This window comes from Dendrobium catenatum, unplaced genomic scaffold, assembly GCF_001605985.2.
Source record: "Dendrobium catenatum unplaced genomic scaffold, ASM160598v2 fragScaff_scaffold_1520, whole genome shotgun sequence".
NCBI lineage: Eukaryota > Viridiplantae > Streptophyta > Magnoliopsida > Asparagales > Orchidaceae > Dendrobium > Dendrobium catenatum.
In genome coordinates, this window is record NW_021319982.1 from 1,503,579 (window position 1) to 1,522,409 (window position 18,831).

At 36.4% G+C, this 18,831-nt stretch overlaps 2 protein-coding genes across 2 annotated transcripts; both read right to left on the bottom strand.

The window, feature by feature from the left end:
• Window positions 1–4,255: 4,255 nt before the first annotated feature.
• Window positions 4,256–5,028, bottom strand: LOC110093652 (15.4 kDa class V heat shock protein). Its single transcript, XM_020818605.2, has 2 exons — window positions 4,772–5,028; window positions 4,256–4,695 (listed from the first exon to the last, which is right to left on the bottom strand). Exons 1-2 carry the CDS (start codon window positions 4,911–4,913, stop codon window positions 4,382–4,384), a joined length of 456 nt encoding a protein of 151 aa, XP_020674264.1. The 5' UTR covers window positions 4,914–5,028; the 3' UTR covers window positions 4,256–4,381.
• Window positions 5,029–14,840: 9,812 nt separating this feature from the next.
• Window positions 14,841–16,280, bottom strand: LOC110093629. The gene is made up of 2 exons (XM_020818570.2): window positions 16,140–16,280; window positions 14,841–15,924 (listed from the first exon to the last, which is right to left on the bottom strand). Exon 2 carries the CDS (start codon window positions 15,870–15,872, stop codon window positions 15,057–15,059), a length of 816 nt encoding a protein of 271 aa, XP_020674229.1. The 5' UTR covers window positions 15,873–15,924; window positions 16,140–16,280; the 3' UTR covers window positions 14,841–15,056.
• Window positions 16,281–18,831: the final 2,551 nt, after the last annotated feature.

Sequence of the window (18,831 nt, forward strand, 5' to 3'; positions counted from 1 at the left end):
TTGAATATTTGAGTGCATGTTTATTTACTCTCCTGCATTGCTATTCAAGTTTTAATAATTGTAATCACTACTATGCTAATTGTACAATGGTAATTATGAACTAATTTCAAAACTTATTTGAATACTTAATAAAAAAATTATTATTAAAATCGATGAGTGTGGCCTGCTGAGTTGTGCTGACTACAAAAGAATAAAACTGAAAAAATATAAAAACAAAATAAAACTTGAATATCTTAAAAAGAAGTGATTAGTAAACAGTAACCAAATACCAAGACTTAGCAAACTCTATCTTTTCTATACCCATTAAATTTCTTTAAAATAGGTTAAGTCTATTTAAACTCATTTCTAAGGTCATTAGGCTTGAATTATATATTAAATCTGGCTTTTAAGTTTTTAAGGGTTTTGGTAAAGCATGACTATGATCAAGGAGACTTGATCATGGGTCAAACATGATTAAAGCTTTCTTAGAATGGGTCAAGACCACCTAGACTCAACACCCAAGCTATTTGGTTTATATTAATGCTTCGCTTTAATTTAAGGCAATTTAGAGTTAAGGAATGATTTTGGTCAAACCAACTTTTTCCAATGGTCAAATGGGTTGACTAAGAATTCTTGACTTTTGGAATTGGTCCAAGAGTAAGTCAAGGGTCCCTATAGGGTCCACTACCCTATGGTTATGGGCCACGCAGGGTAAGTCATGAGGTTTATGGCATTTTAAGATTTTTAGGATTTTAACTAACGCGTGGCCTATGGTTCACTACATATTTAGCATGATTATGGAATGTCCTAGAAGTCTTGGGTCGTGTCAACACAAGTCTAAGGTTAACTATACCATACCTTGTATAATTAAACCCAAAGGCCTACCTAGAGGTATTTTTGAATTTTTGGTTTTAGTTTCATTTTATTACAAATGAGTTTGTAAAAGGTTGAAGAACATTCTAAATAAACTTAGGAAGGTCTAGGTATAAAATCTTAGAGGTCTTGAACACCCCTTGAGAAAATTAGGGCTTACCAAGCTTACAATTTTCAAGCATCCATTCACATCCTCTAACACTCACTCTAGCCAATGAAGACATGTTACTAGGTGACATAAGCAGTTCATTTAAATCCATTAAAAGATGGAGGCTGGACCTATATAGAGGCACTCATAAGGGATATATAGCAACATTAGCCATGTGTGAAAAAGGAGACTCAAGAACACATCAAATCTTATTATCCACATGCAACTACCATAGTCTCATCCATATATTTGCAATAATTAATTTATATATTCTTTATCATTTTTGGGGTGTAGCCTTTTATGTAGAACTCTTGACCTTATAAATTTAAAGTTAAAAGACATCTTTTAGACTTCATGCAAGTTTTAATTATTTATAGAGAATAATAGATTTTTATATCCCATTATCTTACTCTCTCTCTTCTCTTTTTTGTGTCATGTGCTAGCCCAGCTAGTCTTATAAGTTGGGTTTAATATCATCCACTAACATATATTATTCCAACATTCTTTAGATACCAAGGAGAGGATTACACAACAATTTAGGGAGCCTTGGAGCAAGGCCCTAAAGCTGCTCCTATGGTGCAGATGCCAAAATAATATTTGGATATTATGATCCAAAAGGGGCGATCAAGTGCTAGGATATTGAGCTCAACACCCACTAGAGACACTGCCCTAACAATGAAGAAGAATCCACTTCTTTGCAAAGGTGGGTGAGAGTGAGAGTGCCCAAGCTGATGAATGCATTCTTCAATGAGATCACATGGCTAAGCAATCATTAATGTTCAAAATGCCTTATTTGGATTTGCACAAAGAGGGAAAATATGGCCAATTATGTGACATATTTTGAGTCTGTTGGCTCACTACCTGACAACAAGTCCAAAATTAGAACCCTGGTCATGCCTTACCATGCTCAAGCTAGTCTTCATTGCCTTCTTACTCACCCAAATTTGTTGACTCAACTTCCACCCCTTTATTATTTGTTGGACATCCTTCCAAATTATTCATCTTCAAAACTACATATTATCTACATATATTGCCTTAAGGATAGACTCGACCATGTTCTAGCGAGTGGAGAAGCTATGTTAAGATAGCAAAACCAATGAGGAACAATGAGCAAGCATTAAAGAAAGAGCTCTTGCCCTTATGTATCAAACAACACAACTTGGACTTTGGAGGGATCAAATCAAGCATCATTATCAAGCATGTAAATAAGGCACCTTTCTCAATGCAGGAATAAAATCTATAACTACTCATATTTAATGGTCAATAAAAATGGTAAATACTTTATTTAATTCTCTTTTTTTTTAGGTCACTCTCCAAAGATATAATATTATTAGTGAACTAAATGTACATCTCAACATGCATGTCCAAAGGATACTAAGATGGACTCTTATTTAAAATATTTACCAAAGATAGAGGCGAACACTCAATTAAAGGGTGAATCACCCCAGGAATGCTCAACTAAGTGGTGGACTCGCCTAACGAGCACTATACCAAGGAAATTCACCTTTCAAACACTCATTATAGCAAAGGAAGTTGTTCACCTAGGTAATAAGAGAGGTTCGTTCACAAACATCCAGGGATGACAACTAAGCCCACTTAGTTACTCGACCCGGGGTGCCAAAAATACTCACCAAGCCCACTTGAGGTCACTCATAAGAGACATCAAGTAACACTCACAAAGGTGTTCAAAGGCACTTGCCAAAAGGACTTCAAGGCCACATTAGAGGCTATTACTAATTTGTATAGACAATATAGTATTATTATCTCATTAGCATATATATAATAGCCAAATCTTATATTATTTAGTACTTGGGTGTTAACTCTCTTATAGAGCTTTTAACATCATAAATACAATTTAAGAAGTATCTTTTAGACTTTGTATCATTTTTTATTTTTCAAAGAGAATAATAATAATTCAGAGCTTCTGGTCTCGCTTGCCCATTTCTTTCTCCATGTTATACAATAGCCTAGCTAGCCTTGCGAGTAAGGCCTAATCTCATCGACGAACATATTTGAATACAAAAATTAATTTTGAGGAGATAATTTAAAAGATTTCTTTATTGTGAATGTAATTTATTTCAAGAGAAATATGCATATCCAAATGGAATTCTTCTATTATTATTTATACAATAGTATTAAGCATATAATGATGTTATATATTAAATGCATTATATTTAACAATGTTTTTAAAACTAGATTGGACTGGTCGGTTCAACCAGTTCGATTGTGAACCAATCAAGTTGCCAATCTGGTACAGTTAGAAAATCGGATTCTCATTGAACTAGTGAGAATCGGTTTGAACAGACGGTTCAACTAGAAAATCGTTGAGCCAATTTTGATTCGGATGAATTGGCCGGTTGGCCGGTTCAATATATATTATATTTTATTTAAATAAAAATTTTAATATCTATTTAATTAATTTTTTTAAAATTTTAAATAAAATTTAAAATGACTAAACTTTATTTATTACTTGTGACTTGAGCTTTATCCTATATAAAGACAACCAATTTAAATGCGCAAATTTAAGAAATGAGAAGTTTAATAAATTTTATTATAAATATGTGCCTACAAGGTGAAAATTTAAGAATGAACAAAAGTAGGAATAGGATTTACGGTTTTTTTTTAAACCAGAAAAAGGAAATCCAGTTTCAAATTTTTAGAAGAAACCTATAAAAAAGAATTCCAGTTTCTCTATTTATTTTTTAAAATGTTTTTTAATCTAATTTAACGAATTCAAAAGAAACCCAAAATAGAAATCCAATTTCTTAATAAGCCGGAATTTTGATTTCAAGTTTCTACTAATAGTTTAAATATTTTATTCAACTACATTTTAAAAAATATAGTTATTCATATGGTAATTAAATAAAATCATCATATTAATAGATTATATTACAATAGTTAGTTTATTTTAGTTGCACCTATTTATATTTTAATGATCTCTTTATTTGAGTAATCAAAAGAGTAAACCTCATTATATTTACTTGCACACTTTGTACAATATAATAAAAATAAATTTTCATATTAATACACTTGAACAATATAAAAAAAAATTTTCTAATAAGAAATTATTAATTACATATAAAAATATTTAATATATACTTTAATATTTTTAAAAAATATATCATAAATCTTTAATAATAATTTGTATAAATAATAAATGAATTTGCCCCTCATTAATAATATGATATTATGTCAAAAAGCAAATACAAAAAAAAAAAAAACACCGAACATTAAATAATTCATCAGATGAAAGCATAAAAGAACTTAAATTGCAACCTAAAATATAAATATTTAAAGAATAATAATAATAATTTCTTCCTAATTACCATTACTTATATTAAAAAATCCCAGCCATCCATCATCGTTGGCCATTTACCGTCATCAAGCGGCGCGGGCCGCTCCAGCGCCGCGCAAGACTTCTTCGACCTCATCGCTGGCGAGGTCAATTCTCAGGCGCCATCGCCCTGCGGCCACCGCCGCAACTATCGTCCTCGGAATGAGAACGGTGAGCAAACTATTCTCGTAAGCCGCCGAGATCCCTTCCACATTGACCATCGCCGGCAATCGGAACTTCTTCATAAACTCCTTCCCTCTCCTATCTCTGTCATCGCCGCCTTCCGCGGAACTCAACTCAGTGCGAATCACCAGGTATCGCGAATCCTCCAGCTCCACTCTGACTTCCTCTATTCTCACTCCTGCAAATCAGATACGAGGGTTAGGGTTAGTGCTTATAGGGTTTGAGCTGGTGTTTGAGAGAGATAGAGAGGGTACCTGGAAGATCGGCAGACAAGAGGTAGGAATCGGGCGTTTGGATCCAACGAACATTGTTATTAGCATGGGATTGGGCGCGGAAGAGCAAGGGCATGGGGAAGAAGATTGGCCATGGCGAACCGTGAATTCTGTAGAGTTCCATGGTAAGGGAGAGCAAGGGAGAAATTGAAGGGTAGCGACAAGGAAGAGAGAAAGAGGGATCTTTTAAAGCGGAGGAGGATATTGTAATTAACTAATTATAGCATGTTTAGATATTTTAATACAATAAATTAAAGGGAATTGTTAAAAATTTGTGCGGCATTAAATTTAATTATATTTTAATTTATTTAATATATTTTAATTTTTTGTCAAAATATTTTTAGATAAATTTTTTTTCTATAATTATTCTAAAAAAGTTAATAAAATATATGTTACACAGCTCATTTGAACTTGAAATTTTAAAAATAAATTTATAATTTTTTTTATTTATATGATGCTTGTAATGTCTAACTAATATATTTTATATGAATTAATATCAGTGATATTTTAATATTATTTAAAAATTAAGATATTTTGTAAATAAATATAAATATTTATAGAATTCAATGGCATACATGTAAATCATCCTAATAAAAAAACAAGTAAAGCTTAGCTTGCAAGAATAAAAAATAAATAAAGCTGTAGCTCAAAAGAATTTTCATATGAATTTTCTTGTTTGAGATTGTGATGGTTTAGGGGATGTGTTGAAAGCAATCTTATATGTAGCTTATTTATATTTGGGATAATTATTTAGAAGCATTTGAAATTATGGTTTTGTTTGGAACTATTTTTTTATTACTTTTAAAAGTAAATTTTTAGCAGAAATTTTTTGAACTGATAATTCTATATTAGAAAGTAATAAAAAAAGTTATTTCAAACGAAACTTAAAATGTTCCCATAAGTACTCTCCATCTCTATAGTAGTCTAAAGTTGTCCATACCAAATATATGGTGGTACAAAACGTTAGGAGATGCCTATGAATAGAGTTACAATAGATTCATGTAGATATGATAGATCAAAAAGATTTGTTTGGATAGTGTATTTTTGATTAAATGATGGGTTTATACGGCATTGAGTTGAGGGTGGCGACGACGGAGATAGGAGAGGGAGTTTATGAGAAGTTCCGATTGTCGGCGATGATAGATGTGGAGCAGATCTCGACAGCTTACGAGAATGATTTTCTCACCGTCGCGTTTCGAGGATGATAGCTACGTACAGCGGTGGTCGCAGGGCCAGGGCGGCTAAGAATTGACCTCGCCGGCGATAAGATCAATGACATCTTGTGCGGCGGCGGAGCGACGACTTAAAATGGGCAAGTGAGTGAGAAAAATGAAGCTTGTAAACACGCTGAGGCATCTAACCCTCATTCCAAGAGAAGTAAAGGGATCATTATAAAAGCCAAGCATATTGCATAGAGAGTACTGTTTCAAGTTTATATGTTAAATTGGTTCGATGTATGTTCTTCAATGATAAAAAGATGGATAGGGTCATCAGATCTTTGATTAAACCATGTGTAGTATAGGCCAGTCGAGGAAAGCTCCAAAACACCAGAGTTAAAAATCCAGCTATTCATCTCTTCAAAACGGCTATGATGGAGAGCCCTGTCCCCAGCTTTTTCCTCCTGAGATCGACAGCAATTAAAATCTCCCACAATAATCCAGGGAGCAGTGATGGAAGTGGCTAATTAAAGAAGTTGATGCCACAAAGAAACTCTTTCCGTAGGATGGTTGGAGGCATAGACAGCAGAAAATAACAAAGGAGAAAGAGAACCAACACATAAAGTTCCATGGATGAGCTGAGGAGAGATTATAATAGGGGTAAAGGAAACCAAAGAGGGATTCCATTTTAACCAAATTCTGCCAGGGCTCGAGCAATCAAAGTTGTTACAACTAGCTTCATTCACAAACACCTTGTGGTTATTAACAAACTAATCATCAGACATGGAATCCAAAGGAACCTTTGCTTCCAAAATGCACAACATGTCCAAATGATAAGAGGAGACAAGTTTTTTACAAGCTAGAACTCTATCAGGGGAGTTAAAGCCCCTAACGTTCCAGCAGCCAATTGGGCATAAGGTCATTTTGATTTAGAATTGGATGAGCGCGTGTTATGAGCTCCTTTACCCTTGTTACCTTTTGAACCTTTGGGTTTGACGGGAGGGATATTAGGATCTTTAGGAGGGGTAGAAGAAGAAGAGGCTTCATCATCAGGAGGATCTTCTTCAGCCTGCAGAGCAGCAAAACGGTTTGGAGAAATATTTGGAGGGTTAGCAGGTAAAGAGATACTGCAGGTAGGTTGTTGTTCATGAAAAGAAGGGCAATCAGATTTAGAATTGGGAGAATGGGCAATGGTGTCAATATGCTGATGGTCAGTAGAGGAGATATCCTCAGTCGGAGAGTTAAGGTTAGGGATAGGAACCAAAACCTGAGCTGAATTGTTAGGCTGAGAAGCAGTGGGTTGTAAAGAATCAAGCTTTTCAATCGGAAGAGACTTATCTGACAAAAGTTTAGGAGGAGTAGGATTAGTAGCAGGGAGGTTGGACGATCCGTAACAATAGAAGGCGGTATAAACTGGAGAGTGGAGGAGGGAAGAGGAGGTTTTGGTGGAGGTTGTCGGGGGGTAGATTGTTGAGGCTGAGAAGAACTCCTACCACGGGGCGGGGGAGCAATAGGCTTTGGCTGAGGGTTAATGTGACATAGAGAAGAAGGATGGACAATAGAGCCACAACCAGTACAAGGAGAAGGCTTCCAGTCGTAAAGAACCTTTAGGTTAACATCATCCCCGTCCAGAGAGATCGGAATTTCATCAGGGAAAGAGGAATTGCTGGAAACCAGAACACAGACTCTAGCATACATTAAGCGAGTTTTTCGAGCAGTAAGATCATCCACAACAAGTGGATGTCCAACAAAGCTCACAATCTTTGAAATCCCCACTGGATAGGGCCTTTGTCAACTCGACTTGGCTGGATTTTTTCCCCACTTCTTTTTACAAAATAGAACCCCCTTCAGTTTCTGATCATTCTCCTTTGGTGGTTCTGCCAGGGATTGCTTCTAAACCTTATGCCCTGTTTTTGTTTAAAAACTATTTACTGCATATGGAAGGCTTTTGGGATGGGCTAATCTCAGTCTTTGCTGGAAGGAATGTTGGTAATCCTATTTCTCCCTCTTCTCCAAACTTCATGAGCTTAAAGATCATATTAAGGGGAAGAAGTGGTCGGATTCTACTTTTCTCTTTAACAGAATTCATGAGCTTCAACTTTTACAAAGCCAATGCTTTGCTCAGATTCAGGAGAGCCCTCTTGACCTTAATTTAAATTTTACTCTTAAGAACATTAACTCCTCTCTTGCCTCCCTTCAAAAGGCTTGGAGTTCTTGGACCATTCAACGTGCTAAGGTCAATTGGTTATCCAAGGGGGAAGATGACCTTGGTTTTCTTTATGCTAGAATTAATTATAGGAAAGCTTATGGCCGGCTTAATGAGCTTCATACTGAGGATGGTATCTTTACTAAGCATGAGGATATTGCTAAAATTGCTGTACATTATTTCCAATCACTCTATAATACTCCTAAACCTATCAATGCCACCTCCTACCTTATCCCTGCTGGTTTGACTATCCCTCCCCTCCTCATCTCTCCGCTGGTTGAGCCTATTTCTGATTTGGAGATTAGGGATGTTGTTTTTGCTGGTTCAACTTCTAAAGCCTCGGGCCCTGACGGTTTTACCTTTGAGTTCTACAAAGCCTCTTGGAATGTGATTGGTGGTTTTGTTTGCAGAGCTATCAAGTATTTCTTTATTACTGGAATTTTACCTAAATGTGCTAAAGCCACTGCTATTGCTTTGATTCCGAAGGGTTCTCATGCCTCTTTCATTTCTGATTATCGTCCTATTTCCCTTTGCAATGTATTTTATAAGATCATAGTCAAAATAATTGCTAATAGGATGAAGGAGGTTATGCCTTCCATTATACACCCTAGCCAAGCTGGTTTTATTAAGCAAAGGATCTCTACGGATAATGTTGTGCTTGCCACTGAAATACTTAAAGATTTCAATTCCAATGTTAGAGGGAAATATTTCTGTGCTAAGCTTGATATCAAAAAAGCTTTTGATACGGTTTCTCGTGATTTTCTACTTTCCAGACTTTTGCAAAAGGGCTTTCCTCCTCTTTTTGTGAGTTGGATCAAAGGGTGTATTGAGGATGTATATTTTTCTGTGTGTATTAATGGGGCCTTAGAGGGATTCTTTCTTTCCTCCTCTGGCCTAAGGCAAGGATGCCCTCTCTCTCCTCTCCTTTTTGATGTGGTCATGGATGCTTTTTCTTGTGATCTGGATGCTAATATTTTTTCTGGTATTTGTTCTCAAGCACTGCAAGTTAACCATCTCCTGTACGCGGATGACATTTTGGTGTTTGGGAAATCCTCTTTTCCTAATGATGAAACTCTTATGACTACTCTAACCTCTTTTGCTGATTGCTCGGGTTTGAGAGTCAATAATGCTAAGTGTTCTATCATGTTTTCTCTTAATACCCCTCAAGACCAGGATATTACAACCTTCCTTGGCTTTTCTTATTCTGAAACTGTGCTTACTTACCTTGGTATCCCTATCTCCACCAAAAAGCTTAAAACTTCTTACTTCCAAGTAGGCTTTATACTCTACTTGATGGTTGGAAAGTAAAATTTTTGTCTTTTGCAGGTAGAGTTCAGTTTCTCAAGTTCACTTTTTTCAACACATTGGCTTATTGGATCAGAGGGGCTATTTTACCTAAGAATATTTGCAAATTTTTTGATAAGCTTTCCTCTAAGTTTCTCTTCCATGGTTCAAAGACTGGGAAAAAATTACACTTGATTGCTTGGAGAAATACTTGTCTTCCTAAATGTAATGGGGGTTTGGGTTTGCCTTCCATTGAGTCCATGCAGTTTTCTTTTGGTCTCACTTTTCTGTGGAGATTTTATAATCAAGACTCTTTGGTGGCTTCTTGGTTTAGATCGTATTATACTTCTCCTTGGAAGCCTAATAATCCCAAGTCCTCTAAATTATGGAAGTTTTTAGGTGGACTTGTTTTGAAGATCAAAGAGAGTATTAGGTTGTAGGTGACTGTAACTAGTAACTTATCTATGTTTTGGGACCCTTGGTGTGGTGGCTATGCTCTTGAAGACCTGATTCAATACAACCCCATTTTGGATAACAAAGTTGAGATGTTTATATCTGATGGCTCTTGGGTTCTTCCAAATGTGTTGGATCTTTCTACACAAACATGTATTGCTGCTACTCAGATTTTTATTAATTATGAATCGTGTATTGTTTGGGCCCATCCTAAAAAACCCTGTTTTAAGACCTTTTATATGCATTTTTATGCTGATTTTGAGAAGGTTGTCTGGGCTAACTTTGTTTGGCACCGAAGATATGCTCTAAGACATTCTTCTTATGTTTGGATGGCTCTTCTCGGTGGTTTAAAAACTGTTGATAATCTTGCCAAAAGGAACATCCTGATTCATTCGATTTGCCATTTTTATTGTTTTGAGATGGAAACCACTGCTCATTGTTTCTTTCAATGCGACTACATGTTTACTGTTATTTCTACCCTCCTCCCTTTGCTACAAAGCTTCCTTCTTAGACCGTCTCTGCTGCAAGTGTTTTGAATTCTTAGAGGGGAATCACTTACTTAAGAATGAGGGGAAGGATTTTTGCTACTTTGTTACTTGTTGCACTGTCTACTATTTGTGGAGGGATCGTAATGCTAGACGTTACAACAACGCTAATATTTCTGCCACTAGCTCTATCAGGAAAATTTCTAATGCTATACTTGCCAAGGCCAAGTTTTGGAAACATTTTGATGAATTGCAGATTGCGTTTCCACACTGCTTCTCTACCTCTTAGCGCCTGGGTGTTTTTATGGGAGGGCAGATGATGTATATTGCTGATGGAATTGTTGCCGGTGTTTTTTCTCTGGGGGAGAAATTTAGAGGAATATCTGATTTGGATGGTTGCTCTTTACTGCTTGGGCTATTTTTGGCCGGGATTGGTTTTATAACCAGGACAATGATGAAGCTCCACGTTATGTTCTTTGACTGCACCCCCTTGGATGGTCTTCGGGCAACCAGGAGTTTTTTGCCTGAGTCCTGGTTATTTCGTATGGGAGCCTTTTTTGAGAACTTCGGTTCTATTTATTATGCTATTTCTTTGCCATTGCTTTTTCCTCTCTCAGGTTTCCCTGGCGTGCCTGTGATGTTCTACTCCGGTTCCAACTCATCTTATGGTTGGATTTGCTATTTCACTCTTCAGCTGCTACTGGATTGCTTTCTGAGGGAATCTGATTTTTTTGTTCCTAGCGCATAACTGCTAATGGGCAGTTTTGGTGCTTGGTATGCTGCTTTGTTTGTTAGCTCTTTTTGTGTATTTTTGGTTGGTTTGGTTGGTATAGTTGTGGTTTTCTTATATTTGACCTTCATAAGTATTTGTTTTTGCTTATGAAGGTCTTTACTTGTACTCAACTTCACCTTTACTTGTACTCAACTTCACCTTTACTTGTACTCAACTTCACCTTTACTTGTACTTATGAAGGTCTTTACTTGTACTCAACTTCACCTTTACTTGTACTCAACTTCACCTTTACTTGTAATCTCTTCAATTGTAATATATGGGCTTTGGCCACAAAATTTCCAAAAAAAAAAAAAAAAGATAAAAAGATGTTGTTGCACATCAACCATGGAACATTCATGTGTCATATCGCAAGTAGAATGTCAATGTTGTCAGTTGATAAGATATATGAGAGTAATTTTAATTATCAATCGCAAGTATAATAATAAAATAGTAAAGTATGACATGCATCATAGTATAAGATTATCAATACATAAAATATTATATTTTTTATAAAAATATTTAATCTTAAATACATGCAAAACTTTTTATTTTTTTTGGGAAAAGTGGAGCAATTATTTTGTGCGGAGTTCGGACGGGAAGAATCGTCCGGATTGTTGCGTATTTACTGAATATTTATTGCGTATTTATAAATACTCAGCAAATACGTAACAAATCAGCACATACTTATCAACTGAGTATTTGTTGAGCATTTACATTTACATAGCAAATACGCAGCAAATCCGGATAATTCTTCTCCTCCGACTCTGCACGTAATAAATTGATCAAAATAATGTCACCTAAACAGTAAGAATTGCGTTCCATAAAAGAGCATAAACCATAGGGTGAAATGTATAGAAATGTAAGTCTACCCAAAATAAAAAGGCTTAAAAATCAAAATAATCCTCTAAAAAATAAACTATATTTTACAACATATCAGAGCATTAGTCCTACTCCTACCCATGCACAATCAAAGATAAAAATTGCAGCTTTCAAGAAGAAAAGAGAGGGCATTGCTCCATTAAACCATAGGAAGTAATATCCAATACAAAATGGCATTAATGAGGATTAGAACAAGATAATAGGTAAACAAGAAAAGAGGAGATTGTAGACCATCAGTGTAGCTTTTGGATCCCCTACTACAAATAAAATAGTCCTTATACACTTCATTATGCTTCAAAAAAGAAGTTAAAAGGAACAACATGCTTAAGAAAAACTCTAAGTGAACTGAACTGGGAAATACTGGAGAGTAGGCTAACATAATCATTAAAAGAAGCAGAAAACCTTTGAGCATCACTCTTATAACAAGAGAGATCCTCCATTAACACTACAGGAAAATATGTCATTAGTATCGGAGTTTCCGACAAATAAAAATACGCCGGAAAATACGACCGCAGAATTGGCGGAATATACGATGGTAAATTTTCGGCGTAATTTCCGCTGTACGAATACCGGTGTATATTCCGCCGGATTTTAGCCGGAAAATATAAATTTTCGGTAAAAATTCCACCGGTTTTCATCGGCAGAGTTACCAACGAAAATTGCGCCGGCTTACTTAAACTCGATGAATTTGTACCGACCCATTTTCCTCCGATGACTTGACCGACGGATAATCCGCCGAAAAGGGCCTTGTTTGTTGAAAATGCGACGGAAAGGGCCCTATTTATAAATTACCCTTCTTCACCATTCAGTACCCACTTTTCATCATTTTCCTCATCAGCAAGTTTATCCCAACCACCAATGGTCAACTCTGTGATCCTCTCTCCCCATTATAACTTAAACATGCTTTTCAGGTTGGGAGAGTTTCAGATTCAAGAGGATTTAGGAGTTTATGCAGAGAGTGTTACTAAGAAAAGGGAATGAAAGCTTAAATTTCTATTATTTTGATTACCTTACCAGTTCACCTGCTGCAATATGATTTATTATAAAGCTTTAAAAATGCCATAATGCTACGAACAAGGCCTGCATGATGAATATAACTCTTCAATGCAGTACTCTCTAACCACAAAAAATAAGAACAAAATACTTTTTTGGTATGTTCAAGTTATTAGATTGAAACATCCTGGGCAGGAAATGTTCCTTACATGGTCAAAGCATAAATAAACCTCCTGCATTGAAGCTTTTTTAATGGTGATTTATTTTTGCATGCTGCTTGTAAATGTCATTGGAAGCCATTGATTTAGCCTTGACATCTTGAAGCAGGAATGTTGTTAGATATTGGTCATAGATTTAGGTTGTTTCTTGTATGGCTTGTATAGCCATTAGTATAGTTTTTGGCGTTACTATTTTGAGTCTATAAAATAGGGGCTTTAGGTTGTAATAGAGTATGACTAAGAAATACAAAATCTAAGTTTTGTCACTTCCCTCTCTCTCTCCTCCTCTCTCAAGATCAAAGAGGAAGTGCTTCTTCCTCTCAAGCAAGTTTCTACAAATGTGAACTGTGTCAACAAGGTAGCTACAGCTTCACTCGTGGATTTCGGTAAAACAATGAGGTCAATTATGTGGTTAGGCATTTTTTGGGTAAACTATATTGAAGGGGTAGCGACATGTGGATCGATTTGACATTGGGTTGTATGTGAATTCAGCTTGGCCCAAAGTCTCATCCCACTGTTTGGGATTGCATTGGACAAGGCAACGCAACATCTAGCCAATAGTTCTATTTACAACTTCAGTTTGATAATTTGGCAGTGGATTCTGTGTGCATACGCTTCCATTATTTCTCTAAAAAATGACTAATGAATTTTACGTCCCGATCAGAACCATTATTTCTCCCAAAAATGACTAATGAATTTTACGTCCCGATCAGAAGTGAGACTTTATGAAATACCGTGGAGGCAAATTATGTTGCAAAAAAATAAACAAGCTATGTTAAGGGCATCCAAAGTCTTCTCGCAGCTATAAGTGTGACATTTTTTAACATCCATCCAAAGTCTTCTCCCAGTGCATGTAGCCTTGATGAATAGTTTGCCATTGAAGAATGGTATGTCTAACTTCACACAGAACTGGTGGTGATTCCGATTATTTGTCATATGACGTTGCTGCCTGAAGTGATCTTTTAGAGCATCTTCATCATCGAAATCGGTCAATTCAAACCTATTGTAATTTTTAGCTTCTTCATCATAATATGTGACTTCTCACTTCTGGAATTGCCATTGGGGCTCTTCTCATATCACGATCAGAGTCATGACCTCGTCTTACTGCATATGTGGATGTCAGCTATGTCGCTGGAGTAGGAGGTTGCAATTGCATTCCGGTCGTGATGATTTGAAGTTTCCTGCGAATCTCGACAAAGAACCGAAAGATTCTGAAGCTAGTTTGTCAAATTGTTGGATCAAAACCAAATGTGCTGCCCACAAAGCGTCAAGGTTATGACCATCGTCGCCAACCGCACGCTGCAGTCCACCATCCTTCACGATCTCCGGGCTCTGATATCCAACTAATGTAGGTAGTCTTAGGAAGAAGGCAATGTAGAATGGGAACAAAGAAGAGTTAAATCAGAAACAAATTTTTTGTATATATTGCATTCAACTTCCTCTCTAAAACATGTATATCTTTATATATGTTGCACTATTTGCTATACTTCCATCATCAGCAGCAAAGTAATTAAATCAGAAAATGAGTACATTACACTAAAGAACATCATCAACAAACCGCTAATTTACCTTGCACAGCAGCTTATAAAGACGCAGGAAAAGCATACCCAAGTTATTAGCTTTTTTTCCTCCACAAGAAGAAAAAAAAGCATTTCATGGTGCCCATTCTAGTACATATATAATGGAGAAAAGTGTACATAAATTCATGATTTGCAAATAAATTTTCCTGATTACTCATAACAACTCCAAGAAGAAATAACACTTAACATTGCCAGGCCAACAAAATACATAAAGAAATAAATCAGGATAAACTTGTTTACTTATTGGGGAATCTCCTCCTCTTCCTCTACATGTTTTGCTGCTTGCATTGAATTTTGTGAATTCAGCTTCTTCTCCTGATAGACCTGGCCAGGCGGATGAGAAATAGTGACTGCAACTAATTCCCCAGCTCTTGGAAGTTCAGGAGGCCACTGAACATCCACAGTCTCGATAAAAGGCTCAAATTTGATCACTCTTCGCTTTCCTGACAATGCATTGTCAGCAAATTGCAGAAATGGGTGCAAAAGGGTGATCGCTTTCATGAAAGCAAAGACATATCGAAGCTCCTCGGCCGTAGGGTTCCTGAAACGATTGCCAGTCGAAGTACGACGAGCAACATCTATAATTGGAAACTTATCACCAGTTTCTACTTCCAAAGATAAGGATCTAATCATTCTCTTCGTAGAAGGAAGCAATAGGGATTCAGGCAAGAACATAACCCGTAGAAGCTCAACATCGGTAGGCACACTGGTTTCCGACAACCCTGACATCTTTTGAGCATCAAGGTCAGATTTGAACATGTGAAAGCCAAGATCACCACCATCCCCGCCGATGAATTGGGCACAAGGGAAAGGTTGTTTCTTGCCAGGCCAATCAAACTCTTTGCCAATCCGAACACCAAAGAGGTGGCAGGGTCGAATTCGCTTCCATGGCTCAGTGCGGTAGAGTGCAGCGGAGGCCCGAAAGAGGGATTTGATGAAAGCTGTGGGAATCCCCTCAACCTTGAGGAGACAAGTTCCAGAAGTCGGGCCAAGGCTGGGACCAGAGCTAAATTGTTCCTGGAATCTGGTGAAAAGCTCTTTCAGGTGCACCTCCATGGTGGAGAAATGGGGAAACACTAGTAGGGTTGGCAATTGCAATTAAGAAACCCTACAAGGTAAAATCTTACCAGTTTCAGGTAGTTGCGTAGTAATTAAAGGGGATTCAATATTTAAAATTTGTATAAAAGGTTTAAGCATTCCCATCCACTGGTTTTTAAGATCGTTGACAGGATGACAGTCAAAGGCTTTCCATTTCCAGGGGACAAATGGAGATCGATTGAGCGATCCATATGCCGATTTGGCTACAGGAAGATCAAGAGTTACCGTGGATCTTGGGGAAGAAGATCAATCTGGACCCGATCCAGAGGTAATGATGCTCAAATGGAAGTGCTTACTGCAGAACAGATACCATTCCCGCTGCTTTAGAAATGCGGCTTGGAATCTACGACGGAAAACGCCCGATCGAGCCCTAATAACTTACACTTAATTAATTTTTTTTAAAATAAATTTGATTTAAGTGTAAGTCGCGTGATCAAAGTGTAAATCACCCGTTGATCAGACAACTTACACTGAAATAATAAGTAACTTTTTGCTAGTCACCGCATTATTTCGTTTTAGTTTTGAATTTAAATTTCAGAGTAGTTGATCATTAGGAGCATTAAATTTTATTTTATTTTAGTGTAAATGTATTGTAGTATAAACATCCTCTATATAAGAGATGCATTTGGAGGCAGTGAAAAAGGCTTATTGGAACAAGTTGAGTCAGGTAAATTTTATGTAATATTTGAGGTTTGAGATTATATATCATTTGGTTTATAATGTTTTGGCCAAGTTTGGAGATGATTAGAGACCTTCCTGTGAAAGATTTAATGCTTAATGGAACCAGATGATTGCAACAATATATGAGAGGATTTTTGGATAGTTCTTTAGAGACGAAGGCGAGGGAAAAATGATATTTTTAGACGTTCTACGCTTGACTAGGCTGAAAATCTCGATTGTTTACTTTTAAATTTGCACAAAGATGGTATGAGATCGATGATTACAAGATAGGTAATTTCTTAAACAGTTTAGGTTGGATATATTTAGAGATGATATTCTACGCATATGATGGTCATGTCGTGGATTTTCGCGTCTTCCAAATGTGTTACCATCATCTACGACATGAAGGTGCTTCTTTAGAAGATTTCGAAAGGTTAGTGGACGACATGGACGACATTATTCTTTATTATCCTTAATTGTCATGGGAGGAAGAATTTATTCTAGACTTTTATGGAAATCAGATGAAGGAGATATTAGGTGGAGGTGCAACATATTATTTTGATGCAAAAGATTGGATAGACCTGCAGCGAGAGTTTGAGTTTCATTTTAAATGTTGTCGAATGCAAAATCAAATTCAAGCACATTAGCATCGATTGAATAAGGTAGAGTAGTGAGTGATAATGCCTTTATGTAGTTTGTTCGCGCTTGTAATATTTAGTTTATGTTGAATCATAATTATAATGATGCGGTATATTCCTAGCTGTATGTTTTATGTTTGTTATGATATGTATGTTCTCTGTAGCAGATTTGTGTTGTTGTTCCTTTCTCGTAGTACTACATGTTCGTCTATCAATGAAGCAATGTATTATCTGTTCTCAAAATTCTCTATGTTAAAAAAAACCCTGAGATTTCAATATTAGTAAGTGAATAGATTCAATGCTGACAAATAAAGGATATAAAGTCAATGCTAACAAACACAACATAGTACAATCTAATGAGCAGTGTTAATGCTAACTTAGTGCAATCTAACAAACTGAGTCAATGCTCAAAACCACAACATAGTACAATCTAACAAATTGCTCAGTACTAGTCGATACCTCTCAATAAGCAATACTAAATAACTATGTATTTCATAATCTAATTTCTTACATTTTAATCAATATGACAGGTACACAGTGGTACCATACATAATTTTTCCCTTAATGATATTTAATGTTGATATCGATGAACTCTCAGTACCATGCTCGATACCAATGCTTGGTACTGCTCTATACCGCTCGATACTGGTCGGTACCTCTCAATAAGCAATACTAAATAACTATGTATTTCTTAATCATATTTCTTACATATGAATAAATATGATTGGTACATCGCGATACCAAGCATAATTATTCCCTTAATGATATTCAATATTGATACCAATGAATTCTTAATACCAATGCTTGATACCGCTTGGTACTAATGCTCGGTATCGCTCGGTACTGGTCGATACTTATCAATAAGCAATACTAAATAATTATGTATTTTTAATCAGATTTCATACATCTGAATCAACATTTTTTTAAAAAAATCTGAATCAACATGAGTGGTACATAGCAGTACTGGTCGGTACCTCTCAATAAGCAATACTGAATGACTATGCTCGGCACCTCTCAATAAGCAATACTCTCAGTACTAATGCTCGATACCGCTTATTACTGGTTGGTACCTCTCCGCAGTGCTCATCCAATGCTTGGTACTGCTCGATACTAAGCGGTACCGACTGGTACTGAGCGGTTGCGAGAAGCTAGGGCATATAAACTAGCTGAGAAAGATTTAAAGTTTCTGTAATACATAGGTGTAAAAAATATGAGAAAACTTTAAAATGAAAAAAAAATCACTAAAAATCACGGAGTGCAAATGACTGAGCTTTTAGTACTACAAATTACAGAGTACAAACGACTTATAAACTTTGAAGACATACAAAACTTCAAAATCACTTTTATGATAAAAATTTGTTCATGAGGAAAACCACCGCAAGGGCGCTAACCCTTAACCCCGCGACCCAGTTCAAACCCTGCTAAGGGGCGTTGCCTCCTCAGACCCCCGCTAGGGGACGCTGCTACCCCGTTGGAACCCCCAACATATTTTCCAAATGTACAGAAAAACTTTTCTTTTTGCAACTTATTCTTCTTTCAACTTTAGCTATTCCTCTTCCTCTTAATGGATGTTTTCATAATTTTATCTTCATTGGCTTTTTCTCGTTTTCCTCTTTCCA